Below are 27,197 nucleotides of genomic sequence, written 5' to 3'. Positions count from 1 at the left end.
CTTTAACTCACTGCACCAGGCTAAGATCGATCCTGCACCTCTGGAGTGATCCAAGTCGCTGCAGTGAGATTCTTAACCCGCTGCACTATAGTGGGAACTCCTATAGGGGATTTCTGGCAAGTTCCATCATGGAGGCACCACAGTGACTTCCCTTCCAACCAATTGGGCTCTCACCTGGGGTAGGGGGCTCTTCCTGGAGCCTCTATCTCCACCACAGGGAAGTGGCTGCCTCTCACATCTGCTCTTCTCAAAGTCATTGGTTCTCTGTGCTTCTTAGCCTGAACTTTGCTGTTCCAGTCCCCTGCTGGGGTTAATAATTCTCTATACAAATGTTCCCAGTTCAAATTACTGTGCTTTGTCTCCTGCCTGGGTCTGATAGGGACATGAGGCTGCTTTCCAATCATGAACAAAACAGGCCTCCTATGAAAACTCAGATCCTCAGCAAACTCCACCCTGGCCTCCACCCCAGGGGCCCTGGTTCTTCAAGTTCCCCACTGGGGGCTCGAGATGAAGATGGTGGCCACTAAGTGTGTGCAGAACCAAGACCTATCTCCAGTGCTACCTCCACCAGGAACTATCTGGGGTGCCCTCAGCGGGCAACGGGGAGGGGATATCTTTCCTTGGGACCCTGGCTTCACTTGTCGGATAGGTGCGGCTATTCTGTCCCTACTGGGTAGCACCACCTGTTCTGTGTTCACAGGTAGGCCTGCCTCTCACCACACTTGGGAGCTCAGGGCTGGTGTGAGGGTCCAAGAAGGCCATGTTTCTGGAAGAGGTGCTCAGCAGGGCAGATCCTGGCTGTGTGATCACCATTTTGTGCCATAAGGCAAAACTCTGTTCCACAACCCCCTCCCCTCAAGAACCAGTGTCACATGTGGCCTTCACTCCAGCTTGGATCCCTGCACTGAGGCACTGGCTAGGCCTTCCCCTGCTCTATTTTCCTCCCTGGCACCAGGCCACGTCCCCACCAGGTGCCAAGGGCAGTTTTCTGCTGATGGGATGACAGGCTTTCCAGCAGGTTCTAGATCCTCTGCTAAATCAAGACCTGGGTTTCTTTCCCTCTTAATGCCTTTCTCACAAGCTCAAAGCCTTGTTAACCCAACTGGAAGAGGCACCTGGATCCAGCATGGAAAGGGCACCCAAATCCTTCACATGGGTTCTCCAAAATCCTAACTGCCTCCGAAGGCCCAGGGGTCATCAATGGTTCCCTCACCAGGCTAAACACAGAGGCAGGCCAGCCTCATCTCCCTCCCTCCACTCTTAGGCAATGGGAGTCACAGGAGTCATAGGGAAAGCCACCATCTGTGTGATGCGCGCCACAGGAGGATGAGGCAAGGTGGTGGGTGTCGGGGTGAGATGTGTGTGTTGGGGGGGGGTGTCAAGGGTTCTCCCTTACTTCGGATGCTGAGCTTCTCCCAGGAGCTGTGGTCCAGGCTCTGGTTAAGGTAGAGAAGCCCCGTGTCCTCCTGGATGCGGATCCAGTCATTCTCGTGCAGCCGTGTGCGGTAGACACCATAGAGGTGCTGGCCCAGGCGGAAGCTGGGCACCTCCCCGGGGACATCCTGCAGGGCGTGGACGTAGAGCAGAGGCATGCCTGCCGGCTGGTCCACGTACAGCTTCTCCCAGTAGGCATCCCTTGAGAAGTAGAGTCCCAGCGGGGCTGCAAGAAGCAGGGAGGCATGTGAAAGAGGTGACAGCAGAGCCTGGAACAGCCTCCCAGGGAGGCCAGTGTTCCCCAGTTGCTGTATTTCAGATTTTAAGAAGAGCTTCTTTGTGGACCAAAAAATAAAATTCACTCAAAATTCTGATCTTAGGAGTTCCCATCATGGCTCAGAAGTTAATGAACCCAACTAACATCCATGAGGATGCAGGTTTGATCCCTGGCCTCGCTCAGTGGGTTAGGGATCTGGAGTTCCCCTGAGCTGTGGTGTAGGTAAGCAGACACCACTTGGATCCCACATTGCTGTGGCGTAGGCAGGCAGCTGCAGCTCCAATTCAACCCCTAGTCTGGGAACCTCCATAAAAGTAAAAAAAAAAAAGTAAAATTCTGATTTTAGTAGGGTCTTTCTCATCTGTAGTCCTAAGAACATCAACAAACTATTATTTGTATAACTAAACATTAATTGCAAAAACACCGCTTTAAAACAGAAAAAGAAGTGAGGCAGCATAAAACAGTGGCAAAGTCATTCTTGATTACTCAAGTTCAATAAACAAGTAACCTACTCAGCTGGGAGTTCGCCCAGGCTTCTGAGCAAATCACATGGAGTCAGAGTTTTCAAGTGGACAAGACACTGCCAGACAAGCCAGGCAGGCAGAAGTCGCCCAAGATGAACAAAGCCCTTTAAGTAACAAATCTATAGATGAAGTCAAACACACTCATAGCATATGACCCAGAAATTCTGCTCCATTTATCTGAGAGAAATGAAAATACATGTCCATCAAATGACTTATTCACCAATGGTGGAGTTGTTCACAGAGCCAAGAACTGGAAACAGCCCAGATGTGCTCCAGTGGGGGAATGGATAGGCAAATGGTGGTATGTCGCACATGGGACCCTGCGTGGCCAGGACAGGGTGTGAAGAGGTGACAGCCTGGATGGATCGCACAGATGTCACAGGAAGCAGAAGGAGCAGTGCAGTGGAACCACATGGCAGGGTTCCAGACTGATTTTAGGTGGAAGAAATCAGACTGGGTAGCTGCTGGGGGTGGAGGAAGGCAAGAGACTTCGAAGGGCAGGTGGGACGTTCCAGGGAACATAAAGGCTCCTGAGTCTTGTCAGGGGTGTGGGTCACATGGGCCCAGCTGCCTGTCAACAATGCACAGCTAAGATTTGTGCATTTCAACCTATGTAAATTTTGCCTAAGAAGCTGTGGGTAGAGCTGGAAATGCCACGAGGAAGGCGGGGCTGACCTTAGCCGCAGTGAGTCCATGGGGTACTTGTCCTACTACTTGGCTGACTTTTTTCATGATAAAACATTTTTCATCATAAGAAAAGTTCTAAAAAACAGTAAGAACTTTAAAAAAGATGGATAAATGTGCCAACAATGCTTCAAAACCTCTACAAAGCACACCAAAAAATCGCCAGATAAAGCAAACATTAGAAATACTGTACGTGGGCGTAACTGATTTCTCCTTTCAATTGGTTTATTCCCACATGCATCCCGCTTCTCCTGCAGCCATCAGGGTGACTAGTTGGTCCTCTCTGCACCAGCAGAGGACACCCTGAGGCTGCCTGGGGCCTTGAAGACACAGGTGGGTGTAGGAAACGATCAAGTGTCAAGTGAAGTCAGGTGAAGAGAACAGGCAAGACCTTCTGGATCCCAAAGTGGTAAAACAGTAAGAAAACTAGGAGCTAGGAATTAGGAACATTTCCCAAGGATGACCTCAAAGGCAGCCAGGCTGGGACTGCCCACTTGGCGGGAAATGTGCACTTGATCCTGCCTGACCAGCAAGGGTGTTACCCTGCCAGCCAGGCCAGGACCACAGAACCAGGGGGAGAGAGGGGGCAGGAGAAAGGGAAGGAGGGGAAAGAGAAAGGGGGTTAATGAGAAAGGGGGAGAGGAGGAGGGGCAAGGGAGAGAGGCTCTGTCAAGGGCCAAAGGCCTGGCCCTGCATATCCCACACTAAACAGCATTGCCACGGCTTTGGCGTAGGTCACAACTGAGGCATAGGTTCAATCCCCAGGAACTTCCACACGCTGCAGGAGCAGCAAAAAGAAAAAAAAATCTAAAAAACAGAGATGGAGTGAAGGGGGGCACATGCATGTTGCTGACCTTCCAGACCTTCAGAAGCTGCTCCCTAGAGGGTCTATCCCTGGGGTGGGGCCAGCATTACTGGGCCTCTGCAGGTGCAGCACAGGGATGGGCAGCCTGGGACCTTCAGGCTCTGTGCCGTGGTCTTCCTGCCTCGCAGCCTCTTGAGGGAGGCTCCACCCCAGAGCATCACACTGCCTGCCACCCAGGGGGAGGCCGCCAAAGCCCAGTGATGAAGTCTCACTGGGGACTCTGGGAAGGCAGTGCTGGGACCCTGCTTCCCCCACCCAGGGTCTCCATGCAGAGACCACAGGCAGGAGCAGCCCACATGGAAACACATTCTCCTCTCTGCACTGGCCCATGGGGACACGGGATGCCCTCCAGATGCCCTCAGGGCTCCATTTTGGGGATTTAGTAGCTGACCCTCAGAAGGGATGGGAGGCAGTGCAAAGGGCTGTGTTGGCCCTGAACAGCTGCAAGGCTGGCCTCCTCTCTGCTGCTGTTACAGGGCAGCCGATGGCTCTGGCTCAGATCAGGCCTTCTGCAAGCTGGGCCGAGTGATGGGCCACAGCTGACAGGTCCTCCAAGAGTCAGCACACAGTGAGGATTCACCCTGCAGGCTCCATTCCCGGGAGAAGCACCCACACTCCCAGAGTTTGGGGGCCCAAAGTGGACCCTACAACACTGCTCATCGCTGCTATCTCCTCACCTGATAGGAAGGGAGGGACAGCTGCAGAGGGGTCCCTGACAGAGCCTGGCTGCCACCTCCCACCAGGAGTGTGTTGGAGCCCCACAATGCGGCCTGGCAGAGTAACCTGGGGTCTGCCCTCCTCAGGGGGCCACCCAGCCTCTTCCCAGAAATCAGAGGGTCTCCTAGCCCCCTATCCAGCCCCATGAAGGCCAGGTCCCGGAAGACAGGCTCAGAAGGGGGATCAGAACCAGGCACCACTCTGCTGCCCAAGACAAGGGCCCGCATCACCAGCAGCCGTTTCTTTTTCCTCCAACCTCCCACAAGGTCAGAGGGTCTGGGGGGAGCTGTGTGGACGGGGGAGGGAGGGGTCTGGGGAAGGGGCTAGGAAGCTGATGCTCACTGCCCTACAGACAAGAGGAGGAACGTCTCTCCCTCCCCCCACCCCCACCTTCTCCAGAGGACCTGGCCGCTGCAGCCTCCCACCGCCTCTCAACAGTGCCCTGGGGGATGAATGCAGCCAGCTAGATGGCACCTGCCTCCTACACAGTGCAAGGCCAAGCCCCCATGCACACAGTGACCCTCCAGCTTCCTCGCAGCCCCAGGTGGAGGTGCACCAATGGGACCACTGCTTTGCAAACACAGACACTGAGGCTGGAAAAAAGGAAAGTTATTTGTATGCACCAGGGCACACACATGGACAGCAAGAGCATGGGAATTTGTAAAGCAGTCTTTCCAGCAGCACATCCCTCACCAGCCTGCACAGCCCCACATCACAAGGGCTGGGCCCTGCAACCACCGTGCCCTTGGCCACCAGCTGACTGGGCCTGGGATCTGCCTGCCAGGGAGGCTCCATCCCCAGACCAAGCCCTGAGCCGTGACCCAGGTTCACTGAAAGTCAGGAACACCAGATCGCAGTGGAAGGAGGCCCCTGAGGACTCACTGTTTCTCAACCCCCAAAGCCACAGGGAACTCTGCCAGGGAGCGGGGGGAGCCTGGGTTGGGTGGGATCCACAGGATGGCATACAGCCGAGGGCAGCCTGTGTCTTCCAGCCCACAGGCCACCAGCTTTCGTTGGTGTGCCAGACCCCTCTGTGGAGAGGTGAGGCTTGCAGCGTTCTGGCCCCCGGAGTAGCAGCAAGGGGACAGTGTGTGAGCTTAGGTCAGGAGAGGATCATGGCTTCTCTCGGCTTGGCTCATTCTCTTGGGACGCACATTCCTGGCTCTGGTCACCTGTGCATAAACTGGTGGCCCTCAGAGCCACTCTCGGGAGGGCCTTGCAGCTGTATCTTGTCTGGGGCAGATGCTTGCTCAGAGGTCCCTACCTGCCAGGTCGGGAAGAGTAGATCCAGAATGGCTCCTCCTCTGAGGGGCCCTTGAGCACACGCACTTTCTGTGGTTCCGGAGCTGGGAGGTGGGAGGGGACTGTGCTCCCAGGAACCCCTTACCCGCTACCAAGCTGGTCCAGTCCGAACTACACAAACCACATGTGCCGGGGAGAATGGGCCCTGCAGCTCTCATCTCACAGAGCCAGGCCCCATGGGATCCATGTGGGGCCCAGTCTGTTGCTGCCAAAAGGGATTTGTGGGTCGGGCAATGATTATGAGCAGAAACAGACTTAAATGCACTTAAAATGCCTCCCAGGTGGTCCGTGCTCAGGGCATGGCTGCCTTAATGCTCCTCCTTGTCACAAACACTTTTAGATAGAAAAACACATGGTCCAAAGCAGAGAATGAGGAGGTGGATGCAGGGCTGGCCTCAAGTGGGGGTGGCCTGGGGAGCCCACAGGGCCCCACGCTTGGTGTAATGCTCTGCTGTCACTGTCCTATGAAAACCTTCATAATTCTAGAACAAGGGGCCCACATCTTCATTCTACACTGGGCCCCACAAATGATGTGGCCAATCCCAGTGGGTGAGTGAGGAGAGCCTGGGAAGGGCCATCAGGGGTCTCCAGTTTCACAGGCTGTGCAGCCTCTTCAGAGTGCTGGCCCCCTCTGGGCCCCAGTTTCTTCAACATGAACAAGAGAAGGGCACACCTGGGAGAGGAGGAGCAGCCAGTGCAGGTGCAGACATGTCTTACCTTTGCCCAGGTACACACCGTACAAAGCTCTCACTTCAGATTTACAACCACTGTGTGCCAATCCTTTCACTGCCCCATTTCGAAGGTAAGAACATTGAGGCTGGAAGGTGAGAAGCCTGCCCAAGGTCAACCAGCTGAAGGTTCCACCTCAGGGTTTGGTACAATGGACAACAAAGTGGTGGTAGAAGTCAGGATCAGGGCAGACGCAGGGCCCAGGGCCTGCCAGCCAACTGCTCACTGCTGGCACCATTCTGCCAGGAAGGGCTTCCTGGCCCATGAGCTCAGACCTGCCTCTGATGAGAGCCTCTCCTGGAACTTTGGGCAGGTCAACACAGCAGGACTTGCAAAGGCCTTCCTACCCATGCTTTCCACCTCTGATGCCACCAGTGGATGAGTCCTCCCCTCACACCTCATTTCACATTTCCCCCTGGGCAGGTGTGGCCAGGGTCAGCCTCTCAGGTTCCATCTGGTTCCCCAGGTTGCCCTGGTACCGCACTGAGGGGTGAGGAGCTGGTTTGGGCTCACACAGGAGGGGCGGGTCCCACACTGCTCCTGGCACACCTGCTGAAGTCTTTGGAGGACCCTGCAGGGGTACAAGGGCTTTGCTCCTGCTTCTGGCTGTCATCCCTTGCTTCTGCAACTTGGGTGTGGGGACATCCTGCATGCTCCACCCCAGTCACATGCATGCAGTCCCTTGGTGCTAGTCCAGCCCACACAGTTGCCTTGCCATTACCTCCCCACAGCCCCCCAGACGCAGCCGTCTCTGCACGCCCATGGACAGCCTCAGTTCCCCTCTGCCCCGGAGGGTCGCCTCCCTGGCCCTGGGGCTGCAGGTCAGTCCTGGCCCAGGCAACCCAGCCAGCTTCTCCACATGCAATGGGCTGCAGCCCAGCAACTCTGGGGGACTGTGACCCCAGCCTGGGGAGGAGGCTCCTTCCCTGGGTGCCTGCCCTCAGCCCTGCATGGCCCACACTAATCACTGCTTACCAACTTTTTTGTTTATGTGGTTTTTTGGGGGTATTTTTGGTCCCACCTGTGGCATCTGGAAATTTCCAGGCCCGGGATGGAACCCAAGTGACAATGTGACAATTGTTGCAGCAGTGACAATGCCAGATCTGTAACCTGCTGAGCCACTAGGGAATTCCCACTGCTTACGAACTCTCATGCTAAGTTCTCCTGTTATGTGGGTGCTGTCTCCTTATGGTCTATACTACCACACCTCTATCTGTCTATCTGCCTCTCTCTCTCTCTCACACACACACACTTAGCTCACACACATGGTTACAGGCAATCTCATAATGTTGCATACTCACCCCCACCCCCAGCTTCTCTCGCTCACTAAGTAACACACGCTGAGCCCGCCAGGCCCTGACTGTGGGCCCTGGGCTCCATGGACCTTGCCAGCCTGGCACTGGGGCCACGCACAGCTCCCTCAAGCTTCCTTCAACCTCCTTTGCCACCATTGGGGGAAGACGTGCTGCCATCCGACCATGCGAGTCCAGATCCAGGCAGGTACTTCCTAACCAGGTGACCATGGTCTCTTATCTCACATCTGGGCCTGTCCTCCAGACTCTCTGAGCATCAGTGACTCTTGCTCACTGTGATCATCCTGCCATGGACATGCACAGGGCCCCAGTTGACAAAAGATGTCCTAGGACAGCAACGTGAAAGCTGGCATCTGGGGCTCTCAGGAAAGAAACAATATTGTGAGTTGGCATGATATAAGAACTGCGTGGGGCTGGCAGCAGCGCTCGCATCTGTGTGCAAGGCAGGCCCTTCCTGCAGAACCCACTCACGGGGCCTCCCTGCTCTTGCCCTTGATGAGCGCCAGATCGCGCAGATGACAGTTTTATTACGGCCCAGCAGAATCTCCTTAACGCACGGTTTCCTAATGCCATCATCTTCGCTGCGAATGGGAACCAGACCTCGTGGGCTCCTCCCCAGGGGCAGCCCCTCCCTCTGCAGGCCAGCTGTCCCCATGGGGGGTCCCTCCAGCCCCAGAGCTCAGACTACGGCGCTTGGCACCATCACCCTCTCAGGAAGTGGCTTGTCCACCCCTCCGCCCCGCCTCCCATATCCCGTTCACGTTTTTGCTTTATTCTAATTGAATGTCTGATACATACAAAGGGCAGATTTGGCAGAACATTTACGCTGCAAGTACGGAGCACAACAAACACCCACGGACCCGTGGCCAAGCTACCTAAACACTGAGCAAAGCTGCTGCCCCTCCACACCCCCACCTCCCACCTCATCTACTCACAGCAAACATGAATCTGGGTCTGTGTTTTTCTTGCCTGTCTCCCCCACTCCAACTTTTTTTTTTTTTTTTTTAAACACTTTTATGGCACTCTCGAAAGGTACTTCTTTTGGGAAGAGAATTCTGCAGGACAGTTATCTTGTTCTCCAAAGGCACGGTTTCTGCTGTCTCTTCTGTTCCTACTGCTGAAAGCTCTGTGCTCATTCTAACTGTCCCTGTCTCTCCTTGGTGTTGTCTCTCTGGTTGCTTCTAGGACCTCCTATATTGGCTGCTCTCCAGTTTCACTCCGATTAACCAGCCTGCTCACCCCCCGTGCTGGTTGCCTCCTTCTCGGCCTCTCCTCCTCTAGGTGTTCCCTTTGGAGATTCTCCTCTAGCAAAGGGCAGCCAGCCCCCTGGCTCAAATGACCGCCTCTGGGAGGAGGGCTTTGGTGTCCACCAGCCCTGAACTTGACCCGAGCACTAGATGCATCTCCACCAACTTCCTCCAGCCTCTCTGCGTCTCTGCTCAGCTGACAGGACAACACACTCCCCACTGCAGTCCAGGCACCCCACAGTTAGTTCAGGTCGCACACCTTGGCCCCAGTCTTCTCTTCCATCCCTTCCGCCACCCCCGCCATCCATTCTTTTCCAGATTCTTTTCCTACATAGATTATCATAGAATATTGGGTAGCATACTCTGTGCTATACAGCAAGTCTTCATTGGTCAGTGGGGTTTTTTCCTTCCTTCCTTCCTGCCTGCCCCCCCCGCCCCCCGCTTCCTTATCTTGTTAGGGTCGCACCCACGGAATATAGAAGTTCCCAGGCTAGAGGGTGAATCGGACCTGCAGCTGCTGGCCTACACCACAGCCACAGCAACAGTGGATCCGAGCCGCATCTGTGACCTATACCACAGTTCATGGCAATGCCGGATATTTAACCCACTAAGCGAGGCCAGGGATCAAAGCCGTGTTCTCATGGATACCAGTCGGGGTCTGAACCCACTGAGCCACAAAGGGAATTCTGGGATCCCAGTTTTTAAAACTAATTGTGGTAAAATACACATAACATTTCCTGTGAAATGGCAAAAAAATATATTTGCAAATCATATATTTGATAAAAGGTTACTAAAAATATTTCATAGAGGGTTACTAAAATTTACCATCTTAATCATGAAGTGTATTTCAGTGGCATTAAATAAATTCACATTGTTTTTTAACCATCACCACCATCCACCCCAGAACGCTTTTCATCTTGTGAAATTGAAACTACACCCCTTCAACACTGACTGCCCATTCCCTGTTCCTTCTAGGCTCTGGCAACCACTATGTGACTTTCTGCCATTAAATCCGACTCTTCCAGGTACCATCACATGAGTAGAATCATACAACATTTGTCTTTTTGTCACTGGCTTAATTTCATGTACCACAATGTCTTCAATGTATCAGAATTGCCTCCCTTTTTTAAGGTTGAATAATATTCCATCGTTTAGATAGGCCACATTTTGTTTATCCACTCACCCAGATAGACACATGGGTTGCTTCCACTTTTTGGCTACTGTGAATAATTCTACTATGACTTTGTATATACAAGTATTACTTTGAGACCCTGATATAAATTCTCTTGAGTATATACCTAGAAGTGGAATGGCTGGATCATACAGTAACCTTATTTTTAATTTTTTGAGGAACTTTCATGCTGTTTTTCACAGTGGCTGCACCATTCTACTTTCCCACCAATAGTGTATAAGCATCTAATTTCTCCACATTCTTACCAATGCTTGTGATTTTTTTTTTAAGTTTTTTGATAGCAGCCAACCTAATGAGTGTGAGGTTATATCACACTGTGGTTTTGATTTGCATTTCCTAATGACCAGTAGTGTTGTTCATCTTTTCATGTGCATAAGCCAATAATGGCTATTTCTTCTTTGAAGAAATATCTGTCCAAGTGCTTCGCCCATTTCTGAACTGGGTTTTGCGTTGTTGTAGAATTGTAGGAGTTCTTTATATATTCTGGATAGTAACCCTTTACCAGATATATGATTTGCAAATATTTTCTCCCATTTCACAGGCTGCCCTTTCACTTTGTGTCCTATGATGTTTTGAATTTTGATGCAATATGATTTTTAAATTTTTCTTTGGTTGCCTGTGCAACAAAAAGTTTTAAAGATGTCCCCACAACTCTACCTTTAGAACTGAAGCCAAACAAAAATGGTAAGATTTTGGCCCTATGTGACATCCCACCAATGCCGCCCTGGTTGCTTGCCACAGACCAGGTAAATGCTTGGACACTGCTGGTTTCTGCTGTGGTTCCTGTCTTGGCTGCTGGCCACTCACAGGACTGCAGGACCAAGTACAGGAGAGACCAGACCTGAATAGCCGAGAGGCTCAGCATCCCTGGGTGAGGGCACACACAGGCATGGCCATGTGGGCCCACCCTCAGAGCCAGGGGCCTAGGGTCCTCCGTTTCTGATTGGCACCCACACTGCAGCTACTGGGGCTTTGCCCCCGTGGCCAGCTGTCTCAGCGCACACAGTGGGTACAGTGCCTGGGGTCCACGCAAATGTTTTAATTTATGTTAAAGTCAGAAGGAGGGCAGAGTTCTGCTCATGGCTCAGCAGGAAATGAATCCGACTAGGAACCATGAGGTTGCAGGTTCTATCCCTGGCCTCGCTCAGTGGGTTAAGGATCCAGTGTTGCTGTGAGCTTGGTGTAGGTCACAGATGCAGCTTGGATTCCGAGTTGCTGTGGCTCTGGCGTAGACTGGCAGCTACAGCTCTGATTAGACCCCTAGCCTGGGAACCTCCATATGCTGTGGGTGCAGCTCTAAAAGGAGAAAAAGACCAAAAAAAAAAAAAAAAGTCAGAAGGAGGAAAGAATGTAATAATAAGGGCTATGGAACAATAAAGCAGCCTAGCTTGTCTCTGTCTTTATCTTAATAGTCACAAAATACAATTTCACTTTTTTGTGGGGAAAGGGGTCCCCGAAGGTTACAGGGCCTGAATTCACAAGGGTCATGATGTGGCCCTGGCTCCAGAGAGTCACCTGGTCCCCAGAGAGAATGCAGAGCCCAGACCCAGGCCAGCTGCATTTGGCTCAGAGCCCTTTCCTCTGTCTGGGTGGCCACAGCTTCTCCCCACATGTGCCAAGATGCCAACCACAGGAGTCCCATGCCGCCACTCACTGTACCCTGCCTGGCACCTTGGGCATCAACCCAGTTCCTTCCCACCTTCTCTGCACCCAGGGTTCAGAGCACCCCCGGCCTCCCATCTGCCCTGAGCAGCCACCATGCACACCCATCTCCTGGTGTCTCTTTGTGCCTTTCGCGGGGTCTCCCATGCCTGGCCTGATGCCAGCAGCCTTGGCCTGCAGGTCCCACTTGTCACACCCTGGCTCTGGGCCTCACACTCACTCTTCACAGCCTTGCCCACAGCTCCCAGGGATGTGGTCCTCCACCCCCACCTCGTCTTCTCTCCTGAGTGAGCACCCCGTTTCTTCCTGTCCCGAAACATGTTCCATGCTGGCCGTTCCTCCCTTAACTCTCCGAGCTCTCACCTGGTACTAACAGAAGCAGCCCATGTGTCCCATAAACTAGCCTTGCTCTGAACACAACGCCTGCTCCACCTCTCTGCACCACCACAGCCTCCAGGGTTTATTCTCATTATCCCAATTCCAGGTGAGAAAGCTGAGAGCAGAGAGCTCAGGGACCCGACTGGCCCAATGGCAGGGGTTGGAGTGACAGGGCAGGCCTCTACTTCAGTGTGACCATGGCAGGAGGGGCTGCTTCTGCGGCAGCCCTGCCTGTAAGCACAGAGGAGGCCCATAGACCAGCCCTACTGAGCCCTGAGTGAGGGGGGCTGCTAGGATGCTTAGTGCCCGCCTGTGTATGGCCATAAAAGCACCACCATCATCACATCCCCCCCACATCACCACTACCATCATCACCACCCTCACCGTAACCAGCATCACCACCATCATCACCTGGACTCACACCCCCCACCAGCATTATCCTCACCTCCACCCCCCCCCCACTTATACCATCACCACCCTCAATCATCATCACCACCATTACCTTCACTCCACCCCCAACCATGGCCACCATCACCATTGTCACCACCATCGTCCCATCCTGAGGCTTCCAAAGCAGTTTTGACCCACCCAGCTGTGAGAAGAAAGCAGGGCTGTTGAGACCCACAGGGTCAGTGCTGGGCCTGTCTTGCTCACTGTTGTATCCCCAGAACCTTGCCTGATGCCTGGCCCAGAGCAGGTATGAAGAGAAGGGTCTGGGGTGGGCTTTAGTACTCCAACAGCCCACGGGCACCTCAATGTGACAGCCAGTTGCCTCTGTTCATGGGACCTTGACTCAGCTCTGCTCTACTTACAAGCCAAAGCCTCCTTCAGGGGAAATCTGACAGCTTATTCCCATCCTGATGCTGGGAATCAAAGCCTCTGCAAAACCATTGAGGAAACTCTGGCCTCTGCAGGTATCCTCAGCAGAGGGACAGCTTAGTGCATACACTGGGTGCTCAATAAATGCCAGAGCCAGCTACTTCCTTGGTGCCTGACAAGGAACCAGTCCCCACAAGTGTGGCCTCAATTCCAGTCTTAAACTCCTTTTTCCCCACATGCTGCCAGCAGCCCTCAGTGGGCAGCCTGTGCCACTATGGCCACAGGCTGAGTGGCCTTCCTGGGTCTCGGTACACAGCAAGGGCAAGCAGGATGGGCCTGGTACACAAGAGGGAGCAACAGCCGTCCTGGCACACACCAGGTGCCTGAGTCTTCCAGAAAGACCTCCGGGGCTCATCATATTCCTGAGGGTTCTGTCTAGTAAAGAACCCAGGCTGGAGTTCCCATTGTGGCTCAGCAGGTTAAGAATGTGACATAGTGTCTGTAAGGATGTGGGTACGATCCCTGGCCTGGCTCAGTGGGTTAAGGTTTCAGCGTTGCTGCAAGCTATGACGTAGATCGCAGATGCAGCTTGGATCTGGTGTTGCTGTGGCTGGGGCATAAACTGGCAGCTGCAGCTCCTATTCGACCCCTGGCCTGGGAACTTCCATATGCTGTAAGTGCAGCTGTTTAAAAAAAAAAAAAAGGAATCCAGTCTCCTGCCTGCCTGCCAAGGGCCTTCATACACCACAGCTCTCCAGGTCCTTCCCCCCATCATCCCACCAGCCTGAACCCCCACTGTGTGGTCCATGGTGGGGAAGGGCAGGGGACCTCATGTAGGGGTGCAATGTCTCCCAGGAAACCCATCATCCTGCGCCCTGGCTGGAGAGGGTGGCTGGTGGCCAGGAAGAGCAGCTGATGGAGGAGAAACCAGAGAGCCACCCCTTGTCTGAGGCACCACTGCCCCTGCGAGCACAGGCCCACTCCTCCACATTTGTGAAAAGCTCTTCCTTGCACACCTTGCCCAAGCTTTTGCCGCCAGCCAGACACCTCACTCTCCCCATCCAGGGCTGGGAAACAGAATCACGTCCTGCACTTGGAGTGGAACAGCAACCAGGCCCGGGTCTCCTGACACCCCACTTCATCCACATGCCCTGGGGAAGGGGTCGGGGCCTGGCAGAGGTCTGGGAGTGAGGTGCACAGCTAAGGTCTGCAGCCCGGCACCTGGGAGCCGGCAGCCCAGACTCATCCCCTGCACCCAGGCTCCAGCTTTCTCCCAGAGTCCCAGGCTGTACCCAGCAGGCACCCCCCGCCACCATCCAGGCTTCCCCACCCACCCAGACCAGCTGCAGTGGCCTCGCTCAGAAGATGGACACTCCTGCCTAAATGTGATTTCCCAGCTGCTGCTGAGTTAATCACTAGCCTCACTGGCAGTTCCTTCCGGCTTCTATGCAAAGGAAACTGTCAATTAGGTTACAACTAATTTCTTACCCAGAGCAAGGCCTGGCTGGAAAAAGACTGGCCACCCAAGTGGCCTGATGATGACCGTGTGAGGGTCACGAAGTCCGCTCAGCTCCAGGGCTCTCGTGCCCTGCGGCCCCCATCAACTTCACATGTGCCAGCTCAGCCTTGACCCCGGTGCCTTGCCTGGGCAACTGTCCCCCTTACCCCCAGCAGGGCACTGTGACTCAGACTTAAACAAAATCTGTCACCTCATCTAGCGTGAGCTCCTCAAATAGAGATAGTCCTGCCCATTTTTCCCCTCCCTCCAGCACCCTTCTCCCTGAGACGTCTACATTCTGCCTGAGAGGCCCTGTTCCAGATATTTGACATGCGACATCCTGCTTAACCAACACAACAACCGCCAGGAGTGGCAATGATTATGATTCTGGTCTTTTTTACTTATTTTTTTCTTTTTTTAGGGTCACACCCAAGGAAGTTCCCAGGCTAGGGGTCCAATTGGAGCTGCAGCTGCTGGCCTACGCCACAGCCACAGCAATGTGGGATCTGAGACACGTCTGCAACCGACATCGCAGCTTGCAGCAACATCAGATCTTTAAGCCACTGAGCAAGGCCAGGGATCAAACCAACATCCTCATAAATACAAGTTGGATTCTTGCTTTTTTTTAGGGGGGTGCCGTGCACAGGTGAGATTATGGAAGTTCCCAGGCTAGGGGTCAAATTGGAGCTACAGCTGCTGGCCTATGCCACGGCCACAGCTAGACCAGATCCCAGCCACATCTTTGACCTACACCATACCTGATCACAATGCCAGATCCTTAACCCTCTGAGTGAGGCCAGGGATTGAACCCACATCCTCATGTACACCAGTCAGGTTCCTTACCTCTGAGCCATGATGGGAACTCCACCAGTTGGATTCTTAACCTGTTGAGCCACAGCAGCAACTCCATGATTCCTGTCTTAAAGAGGGGAAAACTGAGGCAGAGCGAGGTTACCTTGCCCCAGGCCACACAGAGGGTGAGCCAGGACTTAAGACAAGAGTCTCACTCAGGCCAGGGCATGTGGCCACCAGGCTCCTCTGCTCATTGATGGCTGTGCACACACATGCAGAACAGCCAGGGCACCATGACCTGGGAACCCAGGTCGCCCAGCCACCTGCTTGTGGACCGGGTAGAAATCGCAACCATGAATAACCATCCGAAGCCTCCTTCCGGCTCCTCTCAAAGCAGGTACCCCTAAAAGTTTCCTCATGTAAATTTGCTCTTTTGCATCTGAGTGAGTAGGGCAAAGGGCCAGAAAGGCCTGACCAGATGGGAGTTTGCTCAGGCAGCACCAGCAGCTCCAGCCATTCAGGGACAGACAGGGTCATGGCTGCTATGTGCGCAGGCGCCCCAGATGCTAGGGGCCACGCCCACTGGACACAGAAGTGAGCCTTGTGGGATCCTTCTCTCTGCCCCTGTCAGGCCCTAGGACCATCAGGGTGGATCAGGCAAAGTGCAGATTCTGCATGTGGATGGGGACCCAGGACCTGTTCCTCTTGGTGGGGGAGGGGCTCAGCCCTGCCCCTAGGAGAGCAGCACCCACATGGCATGACCAAGGCAAAGCCTGCAGCAGCTAGTCTGTCAGAGCCGGGCCTTGCCAAGACCCACTGGAGCTTGAGGGGCTGCTGGAAGGCCATCCTACTACCTGGATGCACCTCCCTGTCACGCCTGAGAGGAATGGGGGACAGGTCGACCCTTTCAGAGGAAGCAAGCTGGCCTGCCCTCCTGCTCATGGTGCACTCTTCCTCCTGCTTAGAGCAGGCTCGGGATGTCAGAGCACTGCTGGGATGCCCCCCACGCTCCCTCTCCCAGCTCTGGGCCCACTGTCCTCTCCTCTCCCCACTGTCACTGTGAGCGTGGGGAGGTGCAGCTCGTGCACTGCAGGTAAGATGCTGGGGGCAGGGCAACAAGGGTCTCTGGGGCAGAAGCTGGGCTCTCCCTGGGGGTGGGGGTAGGGGTGGGGGTAAAGCCCAAAGAAGGCCTGAGGGTCTGCTCTGCTGGGAGGGTGGAGGGAAGAGCTGGGGAGGCCTCTGAGAGAGGCAGCTTTCGGCAGAGCAGAACCTGGATGGACAAGCTGGCACATCCTGAAGGACAATGTGCACCAGGCAGACCAGTGCCGGGGACCCCAGGCCTCAAAGGTCTCAACTTTATGAGTAAAAGGGAACCCAATCCCAGGGCTGGAACAGCCACGTGGGGAAGGGGGTCATGGCAACCAAGTCCAGAACTGAAGCCTCACCAGAGTGAAAACCCACACCTCCCTCCTCGTCCCGTCTCCCCATCTGTACAATAAGAGGGTTGCACTGGAGGCTGAGGCTTTTTCAGAACAAATTCGGATCCCCTGTGAGCCTCTGTGATGTCTGTGCAGGAAGGTTCATGGGATGAGCTCCCTGACCAGGGGCCGAGAGGCAGGACAGTGGGCAGGATAGATAAGCAGGGTGGGTTTTGTTCTAGATGTCCCTTGGGGAGCCAGGGACATGGGGCCGGAACGGGATTAGAAACACACATGTCTTCTTAGGCCACTGATGATAAGGCAAGAAGATGTGAGTCTAGATACAAAGGCGAGACTTTTGTTGTGACTTGAGAAGCAGAGGGACAAGGGCAAGGCCAACTTTAAAAGATTCTTCAACACCACAGCTCTATTAATGGACCTCTGGCTGTGCTCTCCTTGCGATCTCTCTTCATTTCTTCTCATTCTCTCTTGAACCCTTTACAACTAGTCATCATGCCCACCATTTCTGTCTAGCAGTTATCATAGCAACTAGTGGCCTTCACTGCCTCCTGCATAGCTTGCTTGGCTCTCAGCCTCTCTGGGTCTGTGCCCAGCTGTGAACTGGGACAGGATCCCCTCCCTGGAAGCACTGCAGGGACAGAGCACTTGCTGGTGGAAGCCAGAGCCAGTTTCCTCCTCTCTCCCTTCCTGATTCTTGAATTAGACCTGCCTAGGCCCACAAAGGTTTCCTGCTCCCCCTGGTCGAGGCCTTCCAACCCCGCACTGGGCTCCGGCACTCATGCAGCTTCTGGGGGCACTCACACAGCTTCTGGGTGCAAGTGGGAAGCACTGCCTCGCTGAGTTCTGCCGACCTGGGAAAAGGGCTTCAAGGGGCTGGCTGCATGACATCACACTGCTGCAATTACGGTAATCAATTTACACCAGATCTGCCTGGTTATTTTTAGAGCCTGGATTAAGGTTGAGCAAGACAGGGCAGCCCTGGGTTCCCCTGCTGCCAAGTCCTGCCTTGTCAGGTGGGCGGGGTGGGTCGCTAGTTCCCACGACTCCTGCTTTCCCATCCTCTGAGTCCTTCACAGGACAGTCCTTGAATACTGGCATCTCACATACAAGATGTGACATCCTTGCTTTTGGGACATTTGAGCTCAATGTGGCTTTAGGATCCAGATCATCTGAGACTGTTCTCAAGGTCCCAGTGGAGTCATGGTGACTCGATGCCACAAAAAGACACTGGAGGAACCCACGTCCTCTTCCAAAGGGACCTGGAGCTCAAACACTGACAGAGACATCTCTGGACTAAAACTGCTTCTCAACAACACTTGGTGGAAATTTGATAAAGCAAAATAAATCCAACAACAAAAACACCCCACCCAATTAAAACATAGCCAAAGGCCCTGAATAGATCTTTCCCCAAAGAAGATACAAATGGCCAATAAGCATACAAAAAAGAAGCCCTTCACCACTAGCAATTGAGGAAATGTAAATCAAAACCACATGAGTTACCACTTTGTACCCTCTAGGATGGATACAATTTAAAAATATAAACAGAAACTAACAAGGGTTGGTTAAGGATGTGGTTAAACTGGAAACCTCACACACTGCTGGTGGGATTGTCAAATGTTTCAGCTGTTGAAGAAAAAACAGTTCGCTAGCTCCTCAAAAAATAAAACTTGGAATTACCATATGACCCAGCAATTCCACTCCAAGGTATATACCTAAGAGGACTGAAAACAGACTCAAACAGGTATTTGCACATAAATGTTCACAGAAGTAGTATTCACAAGAGCCAAAAGGTGCAAACAAGCCAAAATTCCATTAACAGTTGAATGAATAAATAAATGTGATAGATACACACATTGGAATATTACTCTTAAAAAGGAATGTTCTTGGGACTTCCTCTGTGGCTCACAACAAAAAGGAATGAAGTACTGATACATGCTACAATGTGGATACACCTCAAAAACATCAAACTAAGTAAAAGGAGCCTGATACAAAGGTCAATTCATATTAAATATCCCAAACGAACAAGTCTATAGACACAGAAGCAGAGTGGCAGTTACCAGGAGCTGGGGTGGGAGGAACAGGCAGCACTGCCTAATTGATACAGGGTTTGATGATAATGTTTTAGAATTATACAGGAGTCATACCTAAGCAACACTGTGAAGGTACTAAATGCCACTTAATTGTTCACTTTAAAACAGATGATGTTATGTGAGTTTCACCTCAAAAAAAAAAAAAAAAAGTAGTGAATTGTAAGTATCTGCCACCCCGTCCTTCCCTCCCAACCCAACCCAGTGGCCAGGTCACACACAAACCCCTGCCATGCTGATCAGGAGAGGCCAATATGGAAGAGCAGTGCACAGAAGCACAAGTCCAGAGGGGGGACCCCCAGGAGAAGGCACCCCAGTGTGTGCCCCACTCCCACCACACTCTCCTGTATACTCTACCTTACTTTTGAGAGAAGGACCATGTGCCAGGATTCCAGCTCATGCCCATGGGCAAAGTGCCCTTGGCCCCTCCCCATGCATGCAGCCGGGCATAGCGTGGCTGATTGGGGAGGGTGGAGCACCAAGAGCAGGAGGTAAATGGACTGCACTGAGACGCTGAATATGAGAGCTTCTGTCACCCCTAAGTCCCCTGTCTCTCCTGCCCTCACAGATACAGGTGGATGAGGGGCTGCAGAAGCAAAGAAGATTCCAATGGGTCCGGTCCACAGTGGAGACTTTTCAAGGCTCTGTGCAGTCCCATGTAGAGACCACCTGCAGCTGCCCAGAAGACCCTCTTCCAGTAACAGAGCAGGTGCCCACAGTGCTAAGTGCATGTTAACCCTGCTTCCAGGTGAGGAGATGGGGGGCAGATGCACCCACTTTGTGGCCAAGTGGTGGCTGGAACGGAGCCCTACTTCCTGACTCCATCCTTTCTCTTTCCCAAAAAAGAAGTGAACAGGCAGCAGTGGATGGCCCATGGGCAATGCTGGAAGGACAGGATGGAGGAGCAGGCAGGGGAGAAAGTCCACAGGGGACCAGCCCTCTGGCTTCTGGGTCTTCCTTTCTTTCACAGTTTCTGGGTCTTTGGCTGTTTCAGAGGCAGAAAAGTTTGAGGAATAAACTCAGTAAACTTCCTCCCTCCCTCCACTGAGACTCCCACCATGACTCAGGGCACCCCCAGGCCTCCCCCCAACACTCACCCCACTCTCAGATCCTGGCACACAACCTGTGTATCTTCCCAAGAATTTTCCAGGCTTAGGTTAAAGTTTAGGAACTTACAATGCTTCTTTTCTCCTTTCTGCAAGAGTGACAGCCATTGGAAATTTCTGGCAATCTCATAGCACATGGAGGTGGGGTGGGGGTGGGGGTGCTGGAACCAGTTTTGATGTCCATTGCCTGGCCAGGGGCTTTCGGATCGGTTCAGTGGCAGAACACTTCCTCCAATCAGAGCACAGGTCAAGGCTCTGCCTCCCTCCCCCAGCCACCCTGCCCCAGGCACTTCTCTGGAGCTCTGGGCCCTGCAGAACCCAGACAGTAGCACCCCATGTCAGAAGAGTCAAGGCTTAAGACTGCAATGAGGTGAAGCTGCCTGTACCCAAACATGGGAGGGGGGGCTGGGGCCCCTAGGACGTGGGTCTACGGGGGGAAGGGTGTCTCACCTGCAGCTGCCTGTATCTGAATCTGGGAAGGGGGCTGGGGTGCCCAGGACCTGGGTCTGCTGTGGGGAGGGGGTCACCCCTCGGCAGGTCCCTGCCAGCTGTGGGGTGCCACCCCTTGCCACTCAGTCCCACCAAGGCGGTGCTGATGTCATGGAGAGCCTGCACCAGCTGGACCACCAGGTGGGCACACACCTGTCCAGGTGTACAGGTGACCTTTCTGCAGTGCTTCCCTGGCTGCTATACTCTATGGAGCCACTCACAAGGCAAAAGCAAACAGAGGTGTTTGCTTGGGGCTGGCCACCTGCTCTCCTTGAGGGCCCAGGTGGTGCCTAAATACTGCCTCCCTCAAGGTCCCACTGGCGTCATCGACTTCACAACCATGCTTTCAACAGGGCACCAGCTCCATGGGGAGGAGCTAAGGGAACACGGCTGCCGTCTTCGCCCCACCCCCACCTTGCCCAGGGTCTCAGAGTGGACAGCTGAGAGGGCCACTGGCTTTACAGCCTCCAGCCTTCAGGGGTGGAGGGGGGGCTCTAGGCTCCCACAATCACACAGCCGTGAGCCCAAAGCTTGCTGGAAGCCCAAGTTCATCTGCCTCAGAGCTCAGAGAAGGAGAATGGTGGGAGGACAGGCAGGGAAGGAGGGCAGGAGGAGGACCTGGTCCACAGGGGCTCCAGGTGTTCCAGAGCCTCAGCCCAAAGAGGGCCCCATCCTCTAAGGTCCTTGGAGGTGAGGTGGAGTCCTAACTCAGGAATCACAGTCTCCCCTGAACACCTGGACACAGATGACCCTGGCTGCCACTCTGCTGTTCTGGGGCCCTGGAGGGAGAAGCCATGTGGGCCTTCTCCCCTTTCAAGGCACCCTCCGTGGAGCGCCCTCTACAGGCCACCTAAGTCATGGCCCTCAGAGGGACACCCTGAGCCTGATCTCTCTGAGTCACACTGACCCCCTCAGCCTTCCAGGGGCTGAAGCACCTCCACACAAAGCATGGAAAGCGTGGAAGATTGATCCTTGGAGACCCAAGGGAGGCAAATGAGAGGGAATAGGGGATGGGAGGGTGACAGATGACCCCTCCTGCCCTCTACCGTCACACCCTGGTGGCCCATGGCCAGGCGGGCCACTTCCTTGTCTGGCTGCCCATAGTCCCCTCCCACCCCACCCTCAGCCTACCCCTCACCCCATACCTCCACCTGAGATCACACACACATCTGAGATAAGTGACCGCTCAGTGCCTCCCTAACTGTACACTCTCCCTACAGGGTGACAACCCTGAGGTTTAAAGGGACCTTCCATTGTCTCTGCAAGGGCATCCCTGCAGGTGGTCCCTCAGGGAGTGTTTGTGGGCTACTGTTATTGTTACTACTAAGTGTCTTGCTCAGAAAAACAACTGCAGAGGTAGGAGAAGAGGAAGAAGAAACGAGCAGGTGGCAGAGGACAGGGGGGCTTGAGCCCCACCCAGAACAACATTCACACAAGGAAATGTCCTCCCTCACACGCACAGGAAGGGGGAGGTGTTCCCCAGTGGAAATGCAGCCACTTCTGCAGGATGGAACCACTCCTATGGCAGGGGCACTTCTCCAATTCTGCCCTTTTTCCTTGGGTGCCAGTTGGGCAATTTCTTGTCTTTTTTTTTTTTTTTTTTTTGAGGGCTGCATCTGCAGTATATGGAGGTTCCCAGGATAGGGGTCGAATCAGAGCTGTAGCTGCCAGCCCGCACCAGAGCCACAGCAACACCAGATCTGAGCCATGTCTGCGACCTACACCACAGCTGACGGCAACGCCAGATCCTTGACCCACTGAGCGAGGCCAGGGATCGAACCCGCAACCTCACGGTTCCTAGTTGGAGTCGTTTCCACTGCCCCACAATAGGAACCCCAACTTTCTTCTCCCACTCTCTCTGGAGCCCTGGGGAGGCATCCTGTACAAGAAGAAACAGTTGTACCCACATGCCCTTAGCCCCCTCTCCCCGCCCCCAGCACAGTAGCTTCTGTCAGATTCTGGGTCCCCAGGCAGATGGCAGGTGCAGGGGCCACATGCCTGGCCTAACACCACCAGCAGAGACCTTTTCCTGCCAGGGCAGAGCACACATGCCCCCTTCCCTGGGACCAGCTATGACAGGACCCCACCTGGTGGCAGTGCCTGGACCCACAGGACTTCTAGACTTCAGCTAAAGCAATGGCCCCGCCTGAGAACCAGCCAGACCCACTGGGGCTCCTATTTCAGGTGTCAGAGCACCATGCCCCACTTCCCTCCCATACCTGGGCCAGCCTGTCCCTAGAGCCACGAGCAGGTGAATGAGTGAGGGACTCAGGGCCACCTTCCCCTCCTAGGACCCCTCCTCAGCCCCACCCTTGGTCCCCACCACCAATGGCCCAGAGAAGAGGCTTGCTGAAGGCCCAGGGACCAGGGACGGGATGTCAAGAAGTCCTCTCCAAAGGCCCAGTCCACAGGCTGTGGCAGCCTCAGTTTCCTTACCTGTGAAATAGGGAAACAAGGCTATGTCTCCCAGGGTTTCAGGAGGACACAGTAACCTAGCAGACAGGCAGCGCTCAGCACAGGACCAGGCCATGAACTTCTGGTAGCTGCTGCCAGCATCAGCCTTATCCAGGCAAGACCAGGGGACAGAGGAGTCCTCTCTCAGGTCACAGAGCAGGGGAGGCCTCAGGGAAAGCAGCAGCTTCCTGGTCCCCACTTCCCCTTGGCACCCCAGGCTCCATTTTAATAGATACCATTATTTTTAATTAGTTTTCTCGTCCCCTGGCTAAAAGGCCATTAGCTCCCCATTAGATGAATACATCCCATTTTCTTCACACCACCAAGGAAACAGTGATGTACTTAGATATTCCTAAAGCAATTCTGCAGAATCAAGGCAATTTAGCAATGGTCTCCATAAACCTCCCCATTTGCTCTCTACTCTCAGACCCCACCCTTAGGAGCCCACCAGCTGACCCAGTCCCTCAGTCCCTGGGTAGGCTGGGTCCCAGCAGGGGACACAGGCAGCTCCCAAAGACCAGAGGGGCTTAGTGGGCTGGAGTGGAGGAGAAAGAAGGGCCCAGGCAACCCTGAAGTAGGACACGTCTTCCACAACCCCCTGGTCAAAGAAGAAGCCAAGTCAAAGAAAGAAGTCAGCCGAGTGGCCTTCCCGGCTGAGGGGCTGCTCTGCACCTGCTGGTCCAAATAGACGTGGCATGGGACAGGGAACCTGGCCAGTCATGGCCAGCCTTCCCTTCTTCAGCACCTGAAAGGGAGAAGCCCAGAGGATGTACAGGCAGAGAGGGCACGTCTTTCGTTGTGGCCAGAGGTGCTAAGCAAAATGGGACACAAGAAGCCAGGTCAGAGAGATGTGAGGCCTGGTGAGGAAGAGAAGGAGCTCAGGGAGATGGTGCTGGCTGAGGGGTCAGCCTGAGACATCCAAGGGCAGCCCCAGAAGCGGGGACTCAGTTTCTTCATCCATGCAGCCAGCATGCTTGTACCTGTACCAGAGCAGCAAAAGGCCAGAAACTCTGCTACAGACAACTTTTAGATGGAAGTTCTTTAGCTCTGGTCCCAGGATACCCAGGGTTGATGGGCTGTGCTCCTGAGAATGGGAAGCAGGGGCCACAGGGGACAGGTGTCCCTGTGTATACACATGGAGGTCCCAGGACATGGGAGGGGCCAGGTTCCTTGGGTGAGGGTGCAATGTGAGGGCCAGCCTCACTGTGCGAATATGTGTGTATGTTCACAGGCCTCGTGATCACATATGCTTAAAAAAGGACAGGAGTGTGTCTTAGAGATGACCGAGAGTAAGCGTGTGAGCCTGGTTCAAGGGTGTATATATGTGTGCATGTGTGTGTGTGCATGTGTGGTCACATGGATACCAAGGTATGTGAGAAGTCTTATTCTGATTCTGGATTGAAGGTGTGTGCATTCACACACAGTGAGAGTACACACATGCTGAAAGGAGCAGGATGTGTTTCTGTCCCGTGACCTTGCTATGAGCATTCCTCCCTGCCAGCTTTGGGGCAGCTCTTTCTTCCCAAGCACTCTGGTCAAGGCCCTGCCTCTTCATCTGGTTTGTCCCCCTACCCATCTCCCATCAGTCCCCCAGCACAGAAGGGAGCCTGTGGTCCTGGGGAGGTGTGTGGTCCAGCAGGGGAAGGCTTCCATCCTCTAGAGACCCTGCCCATCCCCCAGGCGAAGGGCCCAGCCACTGGAGGGATTCATCCACAAGAGGGCGCCCATAGGCAGAACTGCTCTCACCTTGGGCGGGTCGGGGTGCCTTGGCCGGCTGGCTAGCTCCTGTCTGGAGTAGCTCACTGAGAGCGAGGCTGGGCAGCTCCAGGATAGCTACTGCGAGTTAAGGGCCCCAGCAGGCCTTTCCAAAGGCCAGCTGTCTCCTCCTGGGTGCTCCGGGGCCACCTCTCCACGCTCAGTGCCATAAATCGTGGTTTCTTGCTCATCCCATGGGAAGGGTGGGCAGGGCTGGGGACTCACTTGCCCTGGATTGGAGGGTCTTTTTTCCACCACCCAACTCCATGGGCCTCGAGTGTGGAAAAGCCACGTGCATTCTTGCCAAGTGTCAAAGACCCACCCTCGCAGCGCCCCCTCCAGTCCAGCTCCTCACTGCCTCACTGGGCACCCTGGCTAAGCAAGGAACTGTGGAAAGGCATGGAAAACCACGCAGGCTGAGGAGACTGCCCAGAACTGCCCAGAATGCACTGGCTTCCAACTCACACCTGACCAGCCTGCCCCCAACTACAAAGTTGCAACTCAGAGTTGTAAGAGATCTTTGCAACAACTTGTTTGTGTTTACTTCTAGCCTGCCTTCAGCCTCCTCCTACCTGATTCCCCTTCTTGCCACAGCACTGTGATCCCCAGACTTCCATTGCTGGAAACAGACTTTCCTGCATCCTTTCCAGGACAAGGAAAGGTTTTCTTCCCTGCCTTCCCTATGATGGACTTGGGGCACATTCTGGCTTCAGCATCTGCCTCTGGAGCTCAGGATCCAATCACGAAAACGAAGTCTTGAGCGGAACTGTGAACCCAGTGGTCCCAGAGTCTGTGCAGGACCTGAGGCTGGAAGCAGGGGGCCACCGCCTCTTCTGTTCCCAAAGGCCACAGGGAGAGAAAGCCCTTTGTAAGCGGTGGGGGAGGGTGGCTGAGGCTCTTCTCTCAGAGGGAAACTTGGTGCATAACTGCAGAAGGGAAGTCAGGGACAGTTTAAAGGAAACTAAGATTCGTGGCCAAGATGGGTCAAAGACTCTGCGGGTTCACTCACCCTGTCAGGGTTTGAAGGAAGGGGCAATGACCAGCCTTTGCAAGGCTACATCTAATTCTCCCAGCACCAATGTTGGTGGCACACAGCTCTACTCCACTCCAAGATGGTCAAAAGCGCCTGGTACAGGTTGGCCTAGAGCCGTCAAATGGTCCAAAAGGCCGCACCTTTGGGAACTCCAGCCTGGCAGCAGCGCGGGACTCTAAAGCTGCGGGTGGGGCAGAGCCACTGCTAGCCCTCAGCAGGCTGCGCTGGGCCAGTATGAGCGGGATCTCGAGGGCAGCTTCCCTAGAAACCATTGGCTTTTTGATTTTTTTTTTTTAAGTACAAAATTGGGCCAAAAAACACAAGAGACAAGTGACCTTTTAAAAAAGAACGGATCCCCTCCGTATCCCGCGGCGAACCAAGCAAGGTATGGGAGCTGGAGGAGGAATGCGCCGACGGGTAGAGCAAAAAGGAAATCACGACAGAGTAATCTTTTACAGAAACAGAACTCCCCGCCCAAGTCTCTGGCTTTCTAGGGCCACCTCACCGGTCCTCCCCCACCTGCACCGAAACGGCGACAAGGTCCGTTCAGTTCGCTCCAAGACGCGACTGCGGCACGAGGCGCGACCAGGCTAGGGCGCGCGGCTGCGACTCGGGCTCTGGGCAGCGACCCCGGCCGCCCGGCCCGCGTCCTGCTCCGACCCGAGACCCGCCCAACCCGGGGCCGGAGGCGCCCTGTCCGCCACACCACCTCTCTCCCAGCCGAGCCCAGGCGGCCGGCAACTGCGCAGCCCGCTGCCCGCCGCAAACAGAAAGGCGTTTCCTAACGCGTCCACTCCGCCGCTTGCCGCTCGCCGCGCGGCGCCAACTTCTCCCCGGCCGCTACAGGCACCGGTCCCCGGCTGGACTCACCTTCGCCGAGTAGCGGCAGCAGCAGCAACAACCGCAGCCCCACGGCACCGACCGTCGCCTTCGCCATCGCCGTGCACGCAGGGGCCGCGGCGAGAGGCACGGTGGCTTGGGCTGGGGGTCTCCGCGGCGGGGTACGACGCTCAACCAGGCCGCCCCATGCCCGCCCTGGACGCGACGGACACTGCGGCCACAGAGCGTCGGGGCGCGGGCTCCGGGGTACTCTCCGCTGCTGCGCGCCGGGCTCTCTAGCCGCGGGACTGAGGCGGGGCGGGCGCGGGCTGCGCCCGCGGAGCGGGCAGGGGCGGGGCGGGGCGGCAGGGGGGCGGGCTGGGGGCGGGTCGGCCGGGGCCAGGGTGCGGGCGGGGTGCGGGAGTAAGGGCGGGGCACCGGGTACCCTCCGGGCTCCGCCTGGTGCAGCTCACTGGGCGCGGGTGAGGGGACCACGGCTGTACGCAGTGCTCGGGCGGAGTCGGGCGCGAATAGGAGCGAGGTGCGGAACGCGGGGTGCCGGCCTGCCAGTCTCAGCCCCAA

At 54.8% G+C, this 27,197-nt stretch overlaps 1 protein-coding gene across 1 annotated transcript in view; it reads right to left on the bottom strand.

The window, feature by feature from the left end:
- Nucleotides 1-26,948, bottom strand: part of RET (ret proto-oncogene) — a 55,599-nt gene extending 28,651 nt beyond the window's left edge. The window contains 2 exon segments of the mRNA XM_021072832.1: nucleotides 1,397-1,660; nucleotides 26,667-26,948. Of these exon segments, the coding sequence (XP_020928491.1) occupies nucleotides 1,397-1,660; nucleotides 26,667-26,733 (331 nt within the window). The 5' untranslated portion in view covers nucleotides 26,734-26,948.

The sequence above is a fragment of the Sus scrofa genome, chromosome 14 (genome assembly GCF_000003025.6).
Source record: "Sus scrofa isolate TJ Tabasco breed Duroc chromosome 14, Sscrofa11.1, whole genome shotgun sequence".
In the NCBI taxonomy this organism is placed as follows: Eukaryota; Metazoa; Chordata; class Mammalia; order Artiodactyla; family Suidae; genus Sus; species Sus scrofa.
This window is presented reverse-complemented; position numbering and strand designations above follow the sequence as displayed.